The sequence below is a fragment of the Convolutriloba macropyga genome, chromosome 7 (assembly GCF_964194025.1).
Source record: "Convolutriloba macropyga chromosome 7, txConMacr16.3, whole genome shotgun sequence".
NCBI lineage: Eukaryota > Metazoa > Xenacoelomorpha > Acoela > Convolutidae > Convolutriloba > Convolutriloba macropyga.
The window spans coordinates 73,445,863-73,463,733 of NC_134474.1; the positions used below are offsets into that span (position 1 = coordinate 73,445,863).

At 35.8% G+C, this 17,871-nt stretch overlaps 3 protein-coding genes across 3 annotated transcripts in view; all 3 read left to right on the forward strand.

Moving 5' to 3' along the window:
- Positions 1 to 17,871, forward strand: part of LOC142343318 (dCTP pyrophosphatase 1-like) — a 247,818-nt gene that overhangs the window by 82,559 nt on the left and 147,388 nt on the right. The window lies entirely within an intron of this gene.
- Positions 1 to 17,871, forward strand: part of LOC142343315 (DNA polymerase delta subunit 2-like) — a 209,193-nt gene that overhangs the window by 82,559 nt on the left and 108,763 nt on the right. The window lies entirely within an intron of this gene.
- The window catches only part of LOC142343319 (IQ domain-containing protein H-like), a 99,330-nt gene that overhangs the window by 73,295 nt on the left and 8,164 nt on the right, over positions 1 to 17,871 (forward strand). Inside the window, exons 22-25 of the mRNA XM_075395149.1 lie at positions 713 to 932; positions 1,443 to 1,627; positions 14,383 to 14,553; positions 14,958 to 15,089. Of these exons, the coding sequence (XP_075251264.1) occupies positions 713 to 932; positions 1,443 to 1,627; positions 14,383 to 14,553; positions 14,958 to 15,089 (708 nt within the window). The remainder of the gene's footprint in view (positions 1 to 712; positions 933 to 1,442; positions 1,628 to 14,382; positions 14,554 to 14,957; positions 15,090 to 17,871) is intronic.

A 17,871-nucleotide genomic window follows, 5' to 3' on the forward strand; every position in this document is an offset into this window, starting at 1 on the left:
CCACCCTATTTTTTCAATATGTAAAACTACCAATAGGTTGCATGACAAAATACCCAATGTGCCATTATACCCAATTTATTCCCTTTGATCTTTTCGTTCATTAATCCAATTCACAAATTAGCACTCGGTATACTCCAAGTATGTTTTATCATACTTAAGAGGATAATTTAGTCCCATGTTTGGTTGTGATAGTTCCATATCAAGCTCCACGGGCCGCTGAGGCAAGGCCAAATGTACTAACTAAATATTATGCTAATTAACTAAATAATCGTTCTGGTAGTTTCAACATTAGGATAAAATATTGAGTATATTTTGTCACATTGGGTATTTTGGCATTGGGAATTTTGTCCTGACACTGTACCAATAGTTTCTTGCAAAGTCTTTTTCCATTGCAAAGTAGATATGGCTTTTCTGTGACTGATAATTGTTCTACGACAGCTTGGATGATGCTGTTTGAATTCATACATAAAAACTTTGTGTAACGGTTTCAAACCAGATCTAACAAAAATTATCGGGGATTTTTTTTTTAAAAAAAAGTAAAACCAACTAGACTTGTGCACCAGAACAAAATCGCTGTTTGGAAAATGTAATCTAACGGGAAAACTGATTTGCTGTCTCAAATCAATAGAGTTTGAAAATCCACAAACAATTGATCATTCTAAATAGACTTTAAAATCAGTGATAGATAAGATGACATCATTTGTACTACCAGGAACCAGCTTTCCACAAAATTCTGGAGGAGATTCCGGAAATTCTGGCAACGCACACACGACCTGCCAACACAGACGCGTATCCGAACTGGGATAGTTTTCTGAAAGCTTTCCTTGAGAAGGGTGGTGTTATCGAAGCTTTCCCACCATCAGAAAACACTACTGCCATTAGAGTGGATGTACTCATTGAGCCCAATGGAAATATAGAAATAGTTTCACAAGGTAGGTTTTAAATAGTTTCACGAGGTATGTTTTGAAGGAGTTCTAACATTTGACATAATGGATTTAGCCAAGTTATAAGAGCGGTGTTTCAATAATGCTTATCATTTGTATGTAATACCATGAAATTACTCATTTAACGATATGCTTTTTAAAAAACGCATTATTCGAAATAAAACCATTATATATACATGCATATTTATAGATATATATGATTTCTGACAGATGAATTTGGCGATTTGTATATTTTGTTACAAGTGTGTTTAAACTTTCCGGTTATATATTGATTTTGTTGTTTCAAAAAAATATCTGACTTTTTATATAATATGCCAATCGTGAAAAATGCTCGCAGATAGTTTGTAGAAGTACGAAAGGTTGCACTGATTTTAAACGTTTTTTATGCGCTTTGAGTGGGTTTTGATTTTACGAATTTTAACTTCGCTGACTGCTTGGTGATCGTAATTTGGTATCCGATGTCGCATTTTCAAACATTGAGTAATATTACCTATTCAGGTGACCAGATCCATGCAGAAACTGAATTCTCCTGCTGGGGTACTACATTTCCACAGTGCTCTATAGAGTCCAAGAAGCTTAATGAGGAGACCATGAAGATAGCACAAACATGCAAGAATTACTCCATCATCGGATATATCACTATTGATTTTGTCACCTTTATTGACCCCTTGACTGACTCACAGGTAGTTTCAAATCATATTTTGTTATAAAATTATTTTCAAGAAATTAGATCAAACTGTTTTCCTCGCAGAAATCAAGTAAAGCAATACCGAAAAGTGTCATGGACAAATTTTAACCAATAAAATTAATCCAAGAACAAATAATTTGTGACTCTTAAATAATATTTTGTAGTGCTATGATTGGATGAAATATTCAATAGATTACTTACATTAGAGAAGAAAGACAGAAGGAGGAAATAGAAGCTAATTGAAAGTTGTAGTGCAGATTGTTTTGAAGAAAGCAATAGGGTAGAACCACTAAGACACCCACTAAACCAACAGGACATCCGAAGACCTGAAATATAAAAGCATTAATGATTATTAAAGAAACAACTTTTGCTATGAACTATATAATTATAAGATGGTGACAGAAAAAAGTGGTTCAAAACAACTATGGCCGATTTGAAAACTATTGACGTTATTAACAACTACATATTTCTCCAAATTGATTTGACAAGATCACAGTTACTTTCATACGCTATTGATCCTGCCTCAAATAAACTTTATTTGATTCATAAAAATTTGTTCACTTCTGACGTTGGTATTTTCATAGTTGATAAATCTGATTTCCAATATAATAAAATTATGTCGTCCCTGGATAAGTTTTATCATCAAATAAACTTGCTGTCCAATAACACAGTTCAATCAAATTAAACATTCATTACACCTTTCTTCCGTTTCGTTTTTACTTTATGATAATTGGCCTTTGCGCAAATTCTTGACAAAATGAATTTATAATCCCATTGGAAAAAAAACGATTTAAAGAATATGCTTCCAACTCTTCAAGATACTTTGTTTCAAGCCACAATTTATGGCTCCTTCGAATTATTTATTCCAAACAATTCAGTCATCTACTTCCAACAAACAACTTTAGAATTTCTGGCTTTATTGTGCCATGTTGATACGAAACAAATAATATTAGTTGTTACTGAGGATGCAAATTTGCAACAACTAATAATTCTTCGGTTCGTCACTACTTTTGAGTTCAATTTCTACAGAAACTTCTTTGAAAACACAGAAACCATCAATCTAGACGACTTGGATATCCAATACCTCTATCTTCATTGATCACAAATTTATATCGTACAATTCACATTCTGACCCCGTGCTCGCCATAAAAGAAAGAGACGGTGTAATCAAAAATGACAGATGTTGCGGCAGCGGCTACAGCAATTGCAACAGCAATAACAGCCAGTATAACTCCGTCGACTGGTGCCCCTACGGTACAACTTACACCATTTTCCGGCTCTCCTACGGAGGATTTTAGAGTCTTTAAAGAACAAATCCAAAGTTCAATTGCATTAGCACAGGTTCCAGACGTAGGCAAAGTCGACTATTTGAAATTACATCTTACTGGAGGTGCTTTAATCTATTTTCTTGAATTACCACCAGGCGATAAAAACACATTGGATAATGCTCTTGGAGCATTGGAACGAAGATACTTCAGCGCAAATCAATTGGAACTTTATAAATTGAAATTTCAAGAAAGAAAATTTGACGAGTCAAAAGAAACACCAGAGGACTACTTAACAGATCTCACTAAACTTGCCAACATCGCTTTTGCGAATGCAACTGGCACAGATAGATCTGGTGAACGAACTCGAAGAATTAGAGATGCATTCATCTCCGGGATGCCTACACAGATTCGCCTAAAACTGTTAATGCGACCAGATACAGACACGGTTGCAACCCTCTGCTCCCAAGTCTCTAAACGCCTTGTACTTAAGAGTATTTTACCCGACGGCGAATCGTCAACAGCTTTCAATGTGGTTGATAACGTTCAAACTGATACATTGACAAAAGTGCTTAATTCCGTAGTAGAAGCACAAAGGGACATCAGTAAAACACAGAAACAGATTGGACAACAAATGTCTCGAATGGACAAATCAATGCAATTTAATTCTAGATCAAATTATCCAAGAACTCGAATACGAGATCGAGGACAAGGAAGATATTCACAGAATTGGACCCAGCGTAACCCAAATTGGAATTACCGGGGTCATCTTCAAAACAAAACATACAGCTTCCAAAATAACAATTGGGCACCACGCGGAGGCTTCAACAACCAGAGAGCTTTCAGACCGAGGTTCTCAGCAATCATTTGTAGAATCTGCGGACAACCAGGCCATATGCAGAGGGACTGCCTGGCACGACAGCCAGCACAACGCGGAGGTAATATTCCATTCGCAACCTTTTCAAATCAAAAAAACTAACTACCCCTCAGCCGCGTGATTTTCTCTCTAGCATAGTTACAAGAAACTCACAAGTAGTTCCAGTGCATGGTGATAACCTTTTTTATATACAAATTAATTTCGGTCCATTCTATACAGACTTACTAATTGACACTGGAGCATTCTCCAGCGCCATGCCAAAAGAAGTTTTACAAAAAATTCAAAAATTATCTCCGGAATCGATCATCAAGTTTAATCATCAATTCCCAAGCAGAGTGGGACTCGCCAATGGACAAAAAACTGAGGTACTTCATTCTGTAACAATTGAGATTCAAATAGCAGACTCAAAATTTGAGGAAGATTTTTTAATCTTAAAACATATGAACTCACCATTATTGGGGAACCCCTTCTTCAAAAGGAACAATATTGTACTTCATCCACACAGGGGTCTTTTATACTTACCAGACCTCACGCTAGGCCTCAAAGACTGTAAATCAAACAGAACTGGGAAGAGAACTTTTGTGTTGTGTACACAGAACAAAATTACTCTGAATAGCAACCAACAAGAAGTGGTGGACTGTGAAATAACTGATTGTGATGACGGTGTCAAAGAAAGTATCGGAATAATTGAACCCTCCGTTATGTTTGAAAAGAAAACCGGACTATGTGTTATGTCATCACTAAGTAAGATTGATTCGCTTGGCAGAACAAAAATTGGAATAATAAATTTGATGCCAACAAAAACAACAATATCAGCCCGAACTAGAATAGCTAAATTTCAAATACTAACATCAAAGCAAGCAGCATATCTACTGCCTATTCATCCTTCAATCTTAGAAAAACAAAATAATATTACTTCATTAATTGAAGAAAACAAAGAGGGGCATCAAAAATTTTTTAACGACGGGTTATGGTTTCCAACACCTGAAAACTGCCCCGACGGATCAAGTCTCACTGGAATACAAAAAACAATTTATGAAACCATCCACTCATTCAAGCGAATGGAAAAATTAAATCCAACACATGACAAAGAAAGCCGTGCAAAATTTCTTGAGAAATTTAATTGGAAGGATTCAGCTTTCAATCAGCAAGAAAAACAGAAAATGCAAAACCTCTTAGTAAAATACCATTCAATTTTCGCACGCCATCGGTTAGATTTAGGCAAAAACACAGATTGTCTCATCAAGCTAACACCTGAACATACACGACCAGTATACACTCCAAATACATCGACGCCGATTCACTTGAGAGATGAGTTGCTGATAGAACTTGCACTCATGCAATACTATGAGATCATAACAACACTGCCTTTTTCTAAATACTCCTCACCAATATTCGCCCAACGGAAATCTTCAGGTAAACTAAGAATTTTAATAGATCTCCGTCGAATTAATCATTTACTCAGACATGATTACACTAACAATAACTTCCCAATCCCAACAATGACTGATGCCGCAGCACATTTGGCGGGAAAAAAAATATTTGCAAAAATGGACTGCAGCCAAGCATACTTCTCAATGCAGATGGCTGATGAACTCAGCGTTCAACTTCTAGCATTCAATTTTGGTGGCAGAACGTTTGCATTCAAAAGGCTTGCTCAAGGTTTAAGTAGATCACCTACTGCATTTAGCTCTTGCGTCAGTAAACATTTACAGTCTTGTATTGCAGCCGACAAATGCTTCGTATATTTTGACGACCTTGGAAGTGGAGCAGAAGACGGAATCACCTTGATAAAAAATTTAGAACAGATATTTGCCTGTATTCAAAAATCAGGATTCAAACTGTCTATAGAAAAATGTCAATTTGGCATCCAAAAAATTAAATTTTTAGGTCATACAATCACAGAACATGGAATAAGTCCAAATAGAGAGAAAGTTGAAAAATTTTTAGCCAACATACGTATGCCAAAAACAATAAAACAAACGAGACGTTTAATTGGCTTTGTGCAATATTTTCAAAAATTTATACCAAATCTTGCAATCAAACTGCAACCATTTTTTAGAATTTTACGAAAAGAGAGCCAATTCTTAATTACAGATGAACATAAAACAAGCCTTAGTACGCTAAAAAACGATTTAGCAAAAGCTTGCGAACTATCTTTGAAAATGGCTAAGCCAAACTGTCAATTTGTGATTGTAAGTGATGCAAGTTTCTACGCAGCAGGTTTCATTCTTCTGATTGAAGATTATCACGAACAATCGAAAAAAGCTGATGAAAAATCCTACGCACCAGTCGCGTTTGGTTCTCATCTGTTTTCACCTGCAGAGCTAAAGTTCTCAATTTATGTGAAGGAATTTTTAAGCATTAAATTGGCATTTGAAAGCTTTGAACACTATATTTGGGGTGTTTCGAACAAACCAATTATTGTATTATCAGATAACAAAAGTGTTACTCGATTTTTCCAAACAAAAATTTTACCTGGGAATCTATGGAATGCAGTTGACTATGTTTTGTCATTCAACTTCACTTTGGGTCACATACCAGGTAAAGCGAACGCTGCTGCTGATTACCTTTCAAGAATTCATGTTAACCCGGCAACGAAAATGAAATTGAAAATAACCGATAGGATACCCATGAAAAACATTTCGATAGATGTCACGCCTTGCATACCAGACAATTCATTATCAACACTAACTGCTACCGAGCTCCAGCCAATCCCGTTAATAAGCATCGAAGAAACTGATAATGAGATGGCAATGACAATCAACTCATTCACAACTTTCTCAGAAAAATCAATCAATGTTATGTCACACGAAAACCCGTTAGACAATTTCGATGTCTCCGACAAACTACAGCCACTGAAAATAGAAGATGAGCAAGAAAAAGATTCTGACATAGTAGAAGCCATGCGTTGGATAAGAAATAAAGTCAAACCTTGCACTACGTACTCATCGTATGACTTACAGAAATACCACAAACAAATAGGCCGCCTCTTAATTGAAAACAATACACTGTATAGAAAATTTTTCCACCACACCGGAAAAAATTTTATCAAACAATTAGTTGTACCAAAACACCTACGCGAGGAACTTCTCTACAGAATACACAACTCTAAACTGAAGGGACATATTGGCATCACCAAGACCATTCTTGAATTTAGGAAAAAATACTATTTTCCTGGATTTAATGAATTCTTAATTGTGTACATCAATAATTGTTTATCCTGTTTACAAGCAAAATCACCTAAACATGAAACTCTAACCCCTCCACTCAACCCAGTCAGCTCTAACACAAGCTTTCCTTGCGACCTCTTACAAGTTGATATTGTAGGTCAGCTGCCAAAGTCAGGGGGATACTCATACATTATAACAGCGATGGATGTATTTTCTAAATATATGTTTGCTCAAGCTGTTACTTCACCATCTGCGGAAGTTATAGCTAAAATCCTAATGCAATGGTTTCTCAGACATTCATACATACCATTAGCTATACTAACGGATAAAGGTTCTGCTTTTACTTCACAGTTATTGTCTGAATTAGCAAAAATGTTAGAGATCAAAATCAACCACGCAACCTTGAAACATGCTCAAACAATCGGACTTCTTGAGAGATCTCATGGGCCTCTAAAGAGATATTTGAGAATATATGAAAACCAGGTAAAGCATGACTGGCACAAATTTGTGGACTTAGCAGTTTTCCAGCACAACACTAGTTTTCATACAGTTCTAGGTTGTCCACCGTCTTTAATTTTTCATGGCAGAATACCTATCAATCCAATTGATCTACGTTTCAACAACAAAACTCTACCAAATGTTAATAGCAAGTATGGCTATATTAGTGAAGTGCAATCTAAAATGTTGAGCATTTTTGGTGAAACAAAGGAAAACTTAATTGCATCCTTTAATAAATATCGTGACTATTACAAAAAGGCTAAAGCAGCACCTCTGAAATTACACGAATTTTGCTTGTTATTACATCCACAGATATCAAGCGAACATGAGAAAGTCGGAAAACTCCAGTGCAAATGGGTTGGAGTCTATAGAGTTGAAAAAGTCTTAACCTCAAGCAACTACCTTGTTCGAAAATAAACACAAATTTCACTCAAATTGTACACAGAGTACGCTTAAAACCATTCAAACCACAAACTACTCTTAAAGATATCGAAAATATAGATGAATCACATTTCGAAGAAGATCCTTTAATACCAGAGGCAATAAAAGAACCGCAATTATTCGATTCACAAATCGAAAACACGGTTTACCTTCCAATAGATAAACGTAGTACCGCTTTCATTTCCACGAAAGTTCAACGGGAACAAGCAGAACCAGTACTAGAAAAGAACGTCCTCCCTCCTACGCGCGAGGAAACACCCAATTTGGATGCTTCACCACGGCCGACAACACCCGAGCCCTCAAGAAGTCCATCACCAATATTCCAAACTCCGGAGGAAAACTCTCCAAGAACAAATTGCACAAATGAACAACAGGCAACACAGAGTAAACAATCACAACAAAAAATACCAGAACCTACGCTATCAATACCATCGAATCTCTCTAAAATTCTACAGCAGAAGAAACAAGAACGTCAAGTAACAACGCAACCATCATCAACATCACAACAAACAGACATACACCAAACATCTAAATCAAATATACCTAAACCAGTCGAACAAAGTATGACCGGACCTCAAGTCCAAAATACAACATCACGATACGGGCGACAACGAAAGCAGACCCAGTTCATTACCCATGGCACTTGACATTACTTCATTATTTTTTAATTACAACACTTAACCATCTCATTTTAACTCTTTTTATAAACTTTTATTCAATTTAGCATCCGTATTCATACAACGCATGAAGGCATTTAATTTTATTACACTAGATGTAGCCATTTTGAAAATTTCTGAATGAACTTTTTAACTTTCAAAGTTTCCTTGTTATTAATTTGCTTTTCAGCAAAGCTATCGTTGTCTGATCTCATATATTAAAATCTCATTCCTTTCAACGAATAACTCTTAAGTCATACGGACCTATATTATACAGCATGTGCTATTTTACTACTATTCTAAAATTGCTTGAGGCATATTGTGACGGTTGAATTGCAGAACTCATTTTCACAAAGAGAAACTAACAAAAATCATGCGAAATTAGCATGTTCTCAATCAAAATTTCTAATAAATATGCCAATATCTCCTTAAATAAAAAAAAATAAAAAATCGGCTCACGAGGTCGTAACACACAACCTCCGCTGATTACAATGACATAATAGCCAACACTTAACCAATATTACAGCGCAGGGGGAAATTAATTTACTAATTGTAATATTAAAATTTACCAATTATTGAGTCATTTCTTTCTTTTGATTTTGCCGCCGCCATTTTCATTTCCCACTTCCCGCTCGCTTTCAGACACAATCCCTTGCACAGCATGCACTGCACTTGTACTTGGTTCATTTTCCAATGTTAAATTCTGTATATGCCTTGAATACCGCTCTAAATAGGAAAAGAAAGTATTTATAAACCAAATATTGAACAATACAACCTGAACATACATAAGATATTATTACATGAGTTATTCATATTAACCTTTCTCGTCAACACGCTTTGCTGTATACCATTTCCGTTGCTGTGGCAAATTGAAACTACGTTTCCTTTTTGAACTTGCTCCCTTAAGTCCCGCTTTCCTACCACGCTTTTCCGTCAAATTTTGCCCCAACTTAACAACTTCGCCTGACTGTATAAATGCTGTTAAATGTTCTGACAACCCACTGTTAACTTTCCGCTTTGAGTCATTGTCAGTACTCCATTTCAGTGCACTCGCTACACTGTATGTATTTAACAACTGCTTATATTCCCCATGACGAATACCACTAGAATAGTATCGCAATGTTTCCTGTGGAATATTATGCCCAGATAAATTTCTAGCTTCCCAACCAAAAACCATTGAAACTCCTTCTGACGCAGTTAAAACACAATGTGCACAGAGCCCAGGCTGGCATAAAATGTAATCCGGTTGTGGAATGTAATATCTCACTTTGTTTTGCATGACTCGATTAGAAGGACCAGATTTGATTAAATTCATGAAATCGCTTTCTTGACGCATGTTTCTTTCAAGATCGATAGAAAAATTTCCCCGTTCACTAATTAGAAATAACTTACTCCCAATAGGAGTAACTGATATTGACTCTTCACCTCCGGTCTCGATGTGACCGTCAGTCCACCAGCTTTTAAATTGAAGCAATGCGTCTAATTTTGTTTGCTTTACACATGATGGAATGTTACAAATAACTAAATCTTTCATTGAAAAAGAATAACACCAAGACGCATCATTCACTGCTTTACTGGGACAGAACTGCTTTCCATATAAACGAGATTCTCGTCCACCTTTAACTACAGATGAAGGCAGATTGAAATTACGATCGCAATGTTGAACAAATTCTGACTCTGCAGTAACGTTTTTCACAAAATCCAAAAAGGTCGAGTTTAGTGAAAACAAATTGTGGTTTCTCAATGCTATCGGCTTTACAACCCAGTCATTTTCTACGTAATCAGTGTATCCTGCCGATATTAATTTACTCGTAGCAGTGAGCCAATTATCAGATTTTTCAACGTCAATTACTGGTACCGATAGCCAGCCCAAACTTCTTAATTTTTCATGATTGAAATACTCGTCCGCAAACATTCTTATATCACAGTCGATATTACTTTTCGAAATTTTTGATCGCGGTACTGACATTATATCTTAAAAAAAGGGTCCAAGTTAGATAAACTTAATTTCTAATAAAAGAACTTAATTATTAGAAAAATAACCAATGGGTAACATATAAATCCCATGCAGAAACTTATGCATAGTACAATGACCCAGAACACAACCGAACTGCTTTCATTTACTTCATACTCCATACTGCCATTATCTCCACAAGGATAGCCAACATTCTCCGATTCGTAAGATACTATGCCATTTTCAATAAATGTCATCTTGCTCTCACAACAGAGCACCTCAGTATCCAAGTCATAACTGATATTATAACATCCGCCACAACACCCGATTAGAAATGACATTATGATGATGTTAAACATGATTTATCTTAAAAACGTTTACCTGTTTAGTTGTTGATTTTGAATTTATACTTATACTTAGCTGACGAGCTAAAATTAAACCTGAAAAGAAAATTGCACTAAATTATTACAAAAATTATTGCTTCTGACGTCAACAAAAAGCCCCTAACTATCAGACACATAAAAATGGTTGAACAAATTTACATACAGCTTGATTAAATTTTCATTACTTTGAAAACAACTCCCGGCGAATTTCTATTAAAAATTTGAGCCCTCAAACCTTACTTAAGACAATAAAAAGTCAATGAGTTTACTTAGACTCCCCGAGATATTGAGAGGCATTATGCCTTTCTAGGCAAAATAAAATATTTCTTTTTATCATCTTAATGTGGCATTAAATTTCTCCTTACTTTTCCGCAGGCTCAATAATTGTTACCGTCTGGCCAACTGTAGCGACAAAATAAGTCCTGCCTTCTTTAATCTCTTAATCTTCTCTTGGGATTACAAAATTAGAGTTATCATGCAGCTGTTCAGTATAAATTGTTTTATAATTTGGCTTATATTATCAAGTCAAAAATTGCAGAACACGAAAAAGTAACATTAAATGGAATAGAATTTGTGTATCGACAAAAATTGCTTTTAGCAGAGAAGTTTGTTAATGTTGAATTTTTGGTGCCCTTTCCTAAATTACCTGAAAATCTAGAAATTGAATTGCAGAACATTTCTGATATTTTGGAACAATCGTGGCAAAAATATCAATTCGTATGTAACTTGACCTTTATGAACACAAACGAAAAACTGTTGGACTTCAAACACTTATCAAAATTTACATCAGAACAATTACAACTTGCCCGCTTGGATTTAACTAACTTACGAAAAGAAGTTTCTGACACATTGCTAACAAATGAAACAAACAGGAGAGAAAAACGAGCAGCTCCGCTAATAGCATTTGGCGCGCTGACGGCTCTGACTGCAGGTGCCGGAATTGCTTGTTCCATTGGTAGTATTTTTGGTGGATGCGGAGGCAGCAGTCGTAATCGAGACGATATCGATTACGCCTTAGAAAAGATCGAACAAAATGATTACCAATGGATGGAAGTGAAAAGCGATATTGAGGATAAATTCTTCATTGTCGCATCGCAGTTAAAAGACATCAAATCAACGGAAAAACAAATAATAAACACACAGGAAAAGCATGCTCAAGCCTTGAACGATGCCATCAAGGTAATTCAATCAAATTCTCGTAAGCTTATGGCTTGTACTCAATACTTTTATTCACGTGATCAAAAACTTAAATTACAAATCAATCTGGCAAGTACACTCTTAGCACTCAACGGTGAAATAAAAAGCTACAGAATAGCAACATATGCCTATAGATTGACAATTTTGGATTCAGTCATGACAATGATCGATAAACTTGTGCCTATGACACTTGTTCCAAAAGGTGTTCTAAACAAAATATTGGAATCAGTTGCAACTCACCAGACAAAAGCAAATGACAGACTAACATTGGCAATTCCGCCATCCCAAATTTTAACATACTACGAAACAAGACTTCTTACAAATGTTGTTGTTACTGATTATGGAATGGTTTTTCGACTAGCAATACCGTTTGCATCAGGATCTACAGCACTGAACTTGTACAGGGCAATAACTATTCCGATGCCAACTAACGATACGAACGGATATGCATCCCAATATGAAACAGAAGCCGAGTATGTTGCTATAGCCGAGTCGACGCGAAGAATTGCCTTACTCTCTCAACCAGAGATAGATGCGTGTATAGGATCAAGCAGCTTCTCCGTATGTACAAATGGTTTCTCTTTGGAGACCGCCGAAGACACGTGCTTAGGCGCTCTTCTTATTGGAAATCAATTTGCTGCATTGCAAAACTGCAATATCAATACGGTTAAGCTTCCAGTGAAAGAAAAGGCAAAGAACTTAGGAAATGGAAAATGGCTGATAACTTCAGCATCGGATCAATTCGACATGTTCATGAGTGAAATGCGTAATAATGATCCGTTGAAAAGGAAACGTTTGCCAGGTTGCAAAACCTGTGTGATTGAATTGGAATGTGGTACCAAGATTGAAACACGCTTTATGGAAATCCGCGCCGATATCTTCTCCTGTCGTAATGATACAGCAATTCGAATTGACGTTAATTTAACAGATCCGCTGCAACACTTGTTTTCAAAGATTCCATCTCTTAATGAGATGCCACACATTTCGACTATAACTCAAGCGCGTGAACAAATGATTGAGAAAGTTCAACTTAAGCTTGCAACAGTACCTGATTATCATCGAAAATCATTTCAAAAACTGGACAAGCTAACAGAACCAATTATTCTTGATATGACAACTATTCGACCAAGTCTCCGAAACAGATTCACAGCGAGTTCTACATGGCACAACGATTTTGATTTGATTTATTTCTTTTCTGTTTTCCATTGGATTACAGTTTCTAAGTGGTTATTTGTGCACTAAATACAAGAAGTATCAAAACCCCATGCTGATAATTTTTGGAACACAAAAAGTAATGGCCCGACCAGTATTGGTGGTATCGGAGGCAGAAATGCAGATTTTGAAACTGCAAAATGATGAGGAATTCATGCGACGAAACTTCGTATTAAGCGAACAGATATTTAATGAGAGAATTCTGCCAATGGCACCTAAATATGAAGGACCTAGTACCAACACAGTTAGTTCACTTTGTGAACAGATCGCTCTCCAATTGAAAAACAATTAATTTAACTAAAGCTTAAGCATGAAGATACCTTTTATATATTGGCTGAGGACTCAAAGTTTTAATAGATAATTTTAACTGAAGTATGCAATTTCATTTAGTAGCGCAGTGTCATGGACAAATTTTAACCAATAAAATTAATCCAAGAACAAATAATTTGTGACTCTTAAATAATATTTTGTAGTGCTATGATTGGATGAAATATTCAATAGATTACTTACATTAGAGAAGAAAGACAGAAGGAGGAAATAGAAGCTAATTGAAAGTTGTAGTGCAGATTGTTTTGAAGAAAGCAATAGGGTAGAACCACTAAGACACCCACTAAACCAACAGGACATCCGAAGACCTGAAATATAAAAGCATTAATGATTATTAAAGAAACAACTTTTGCTATGAACTATATAATTATAAGAAAAAGAAATTAAGATTAATCTTTCTACCCGCTCTTAAATTAGTAATTTTTACTTGCCATTCAAAAATTAAAATCTGAAAACCAGGTGTGAAATCAACATCGGTTGGTCTAAATTTAAAGAACCTAAATATTAAGTGTCGGTTATTACAAAATGGATCTCAGGGAAGATACATTACATACACCTCTGTGTCTTTAATCTGTCATCCTACCGAAGTCCTGATCTGTGAAATCGAGATAACTAATGGATTGTAACCAAACGGACTTCATGGAATTTAATTCTCACCATCTTTTTGATTTTAATCCAATCAGAATTCTGTAGATAAAATTTACCGAGCTTAATAAACGACTATTTGATGAGCAAAAGAGGCATTTTTAATGGATTCTATTTTGAAGGTTTTGTGGGCAATTGACTTGAACCTGGGCTACAGTGACCAGCTGTCCATGACCAATCTCACCAAGTATGTGTCCAATGCTGTGTTTGACCCAGAGTATTCCACATTGACTGTGAGCGAGCCACCTAACAGAGCGCCCAGCAAGCATCGCAGACGGAGGAGGGAGGAAAAAGTACTTCAGATTTTGATCTGTATTCTATTTCGTCTCAGTATATAGAAAAAAAAACGACTTTTTATATAAAAAAATGAAGTCTGCTCTTAAAGTGCAAAAGTTTAGTGAAAAGAATAAAACGAATTGAATAAAGTCTTTAGCAACCTGATGTATCGAAAGGTGGCAGTCGAAAATAAATTTAATTCAAAATTTGTAATATTTTTTGCCCAAAATTATTGGCGAACTTGATACAAATAGTTGTTCACGCATTCAGCGTGATAGTCAGATTCAAACTGCTAGAATATTAATGCCTGAAAGAAGCGCTGCTGTGTTGTCATTTTATTCAACCGATAAAACCATATTTTGTGACATGATTTTTGTCTTCTCAATGTTTTGTCAACTCAATGTTTGGTGTTTTGTTTTAGGAGTTCAACCCTAACAGATACGCAGTGTTGAGCAGTCGTCTTTTCCACTCGAATCTAAGTGTGGTCCATTACTCTGTATTCTTCCAAATGTGTAGGGCTCAGGGAATCGGGTACGACCTCAAACAGCGACAGGTACCCAAACTCGTGAATTTTTAATTGCTCTCGTAGAGAAGCAATTATTGTAAACGTGTGTGTCTTTTTTATGCAAATTTTCGCTTGACCGTTTTGACTTTTCGAGTGACCTTTACGCCCCTGACTTTTTGCGTGATCTAAAATTCCCTCTCAATCACAATTTCAAGCAGTTCAACTCATTGGCTGCAATTAATTACTAAAAGTCAAATGAAAAGTGCGCCGAAACTGGTGTCATTTTCACTATCTATATATTAATTCTAACTCGAATGCTATGTCACCATGTTTAAGCTCCTAATCTTCACATGTTTTAGCGTCCCTTAAACATGCAGCCTAGCGTTTTGCATGCATTTTGAGCGCTGCGAGGTGGATTCGAACCGGGGTCTGTTGAGTTCGATCAGGGTATAAAAACGTTCTCAAACCACTAGGCTAAATCCCTTGCTGTTAAGAATCTATTAATTCAACGTGGACAGAGAGCCACTGAACACCATGCGCCAAATCGTTTTGCATGCATGCTTGCTATTGCCTGAATACTCTTTGACCGAAAGGCTACTTATGCCGTAAAGGTCAATGACTGATTAGCCGTGGATGCAAAAAAAAGGTCATTGACCGAAGATGCCAATGTCCGAAAAGCTGCCTGTGCCGAAAAGGTCAACGACCGAAAATCTGCGGATGCAAAAATAGGTCAATGACTTAAAAGCTACCTATGTCGTAAAGGTCAATGAATGATTACCCATGGATGCAAAAATAGGTCATTGACCAAAAAGCTGCCCAAGTCCGAGAACCTGCCTGTGCCAAAAAGGTCAACGACCGAAAAATTGGGGATGCAAAAATAGGTCAATGATTTAAAACCTGCTTATAAAAATTTATTCCATCACCGAAAAATTTGTCACACGAAAACATTCCTTGAATGACGTTTGCGATGCATCACAGATATTGACAGAATAAAGATTCTTTAAGTAAAAGTCCGAAATGAAATCGAAGATGAAAAATCGTTCATTTAAAGGATAAAAAATGATAAAGAAATTTGAATTACCTAGATAGAAGTGCAACATGGTCAAGATTTTGTGTAGCGTTTTTAAATTGTCAACAAAGATTGTTGCGATTTCTTTTCTCTTTCTTTTGTCATTTTCTGTATCTTTTCTCTCTTTCATTTTCCTTTCTTTGTTTTCTGTGCTCCTTTTCTGTCTTTGTTCTCTTTTGTCTTTTTCTTTTCTATCTTTCTTTTCTCTATTTCTCTCGCTTTGTTTTCTGTTCTTTTTATCTGTCTTTCTTTTTCTCTTTCTTTATCTCTTTGTTCCTCTTCCGCTTCTCTATAGTTTCTCGTATCTTTTTTTCCTTTGTGCTCTTCTCTTTTGCTTTTCTCTTTCTTTTCAGTCGTTCGTTTCTCTGTCGGTTTTTCTGTCTTTCTTTTCTCTCCTGCTTTTCCTTTTTTTTTGTTTTTCCTTTGTCTTTTAATTGTTTCTTTCTTTTTTCCTTCGATTCGATTTTTTTGGTGTTTTCGTCTGTCTGCCTATTCTCTTATTTCTCTTCTCTTTCGATTATCTCTTCATTCTCTTTTCTGCCTTTCTTCTCTCTTTTGTTCTGTTTTTTTCCTTAAGTTCTTTTTTCTATTCTTTTTTGCCTTTTGTTCTAATCCTTCTCTTGTTCTTTCTCTTGCTTTTCCCTTTCTATTCTTTCTTGTTTTCTCCTGTCTGTCTATTGTCTTCTATCTTTTTTCTCTTTTGTTTATCTCGTGCTTTTCTGTCTTGCTTCTCTCTCTTTTCAGTATTTCCTGTCTGTCTTTCTTTGGTCTCTGTTTTGTCTTTTTCTCTTCCGTCTTTCTTTGCTGTTCTTTTTTCTGCCTTTCTCATTCTTTTTGCCCTCTTTTGTTGTTCTCTCTCGTTGCTCTCTTCAGTTTCTCGTTCTTTCTCATTTTCTCCCTTCTCTCTTTCTTTTCTGTCTTTCGTTTCTGCCTTTCTTTTTCTCTTTTTTTTCTGTCTTTCTTTTCTGCCTCTTTTGTTTTTCTTTTCGCTCTTGCTTTTGTCTTTCTTTCCGTCTTTCGTCTCTTTTCTGTTCTCTTTTTCTCTTCTGCCTTCTTTAATCTCTTTTTTTTCTCGCTCTCATTTCTTTTTCTTTTACTTCTTTGCCTTTTTTTCTAATCCTTCTCTCGTTCTTTCTGTCTTTAGTTGTTGTCTTTCTTTTGCTCTCTTTTTTCTTGTCCTTCTGTCCTTCTTTTTTCTGCCTTTCCTCTCTTTTGATTCTTTCTTTTTCTTTTCTCTTTTTCTTATCTTTTCTCTCTTTCATTTTCCTTTCTTTGTTTTCTGTGCTCCTTTTCTGTCTTTGTTCTCTTTTGTCTTTTTCTTTTCTATCTTTCTTTTCTCTATTTCTCTCGCTTTGTTTTCTGTTCTTTTTATCTGTCTTTCTTTTTCTCTTTCTTTATCTCTTTGTTCCTCTTCCGCTTGTCTATAGTTTCTCGTATCTTTTTTTCCTTTGTGCTCTTCTCTTTTGCTTTTCTCTTTCTTTTCAGTCGTTCGTTTCTCTGTCGGTTTTTCTGTCTTTCTTTTCTCTCCTGCTTTTCCTTTTTTTTGTTTTTCCTTTGTCTTTTAATTGTTTCTTTCTTTTTTCCTTCGATTCGATTTTTTTGGTGTTTTCGTCTGTCTGCCTATTCTCTTATCTCTTTTCTCTTTCGATTATCTCTTCATTCTCTTTTCTGCCTTTCTTCTCTTTTGTTCTGTTTTTTTCCTTAAGTTCTTTTTTTCTATTCTTTTTTGCCTTTTGTTCTAATCCTTCTCTTGTTCTTTCG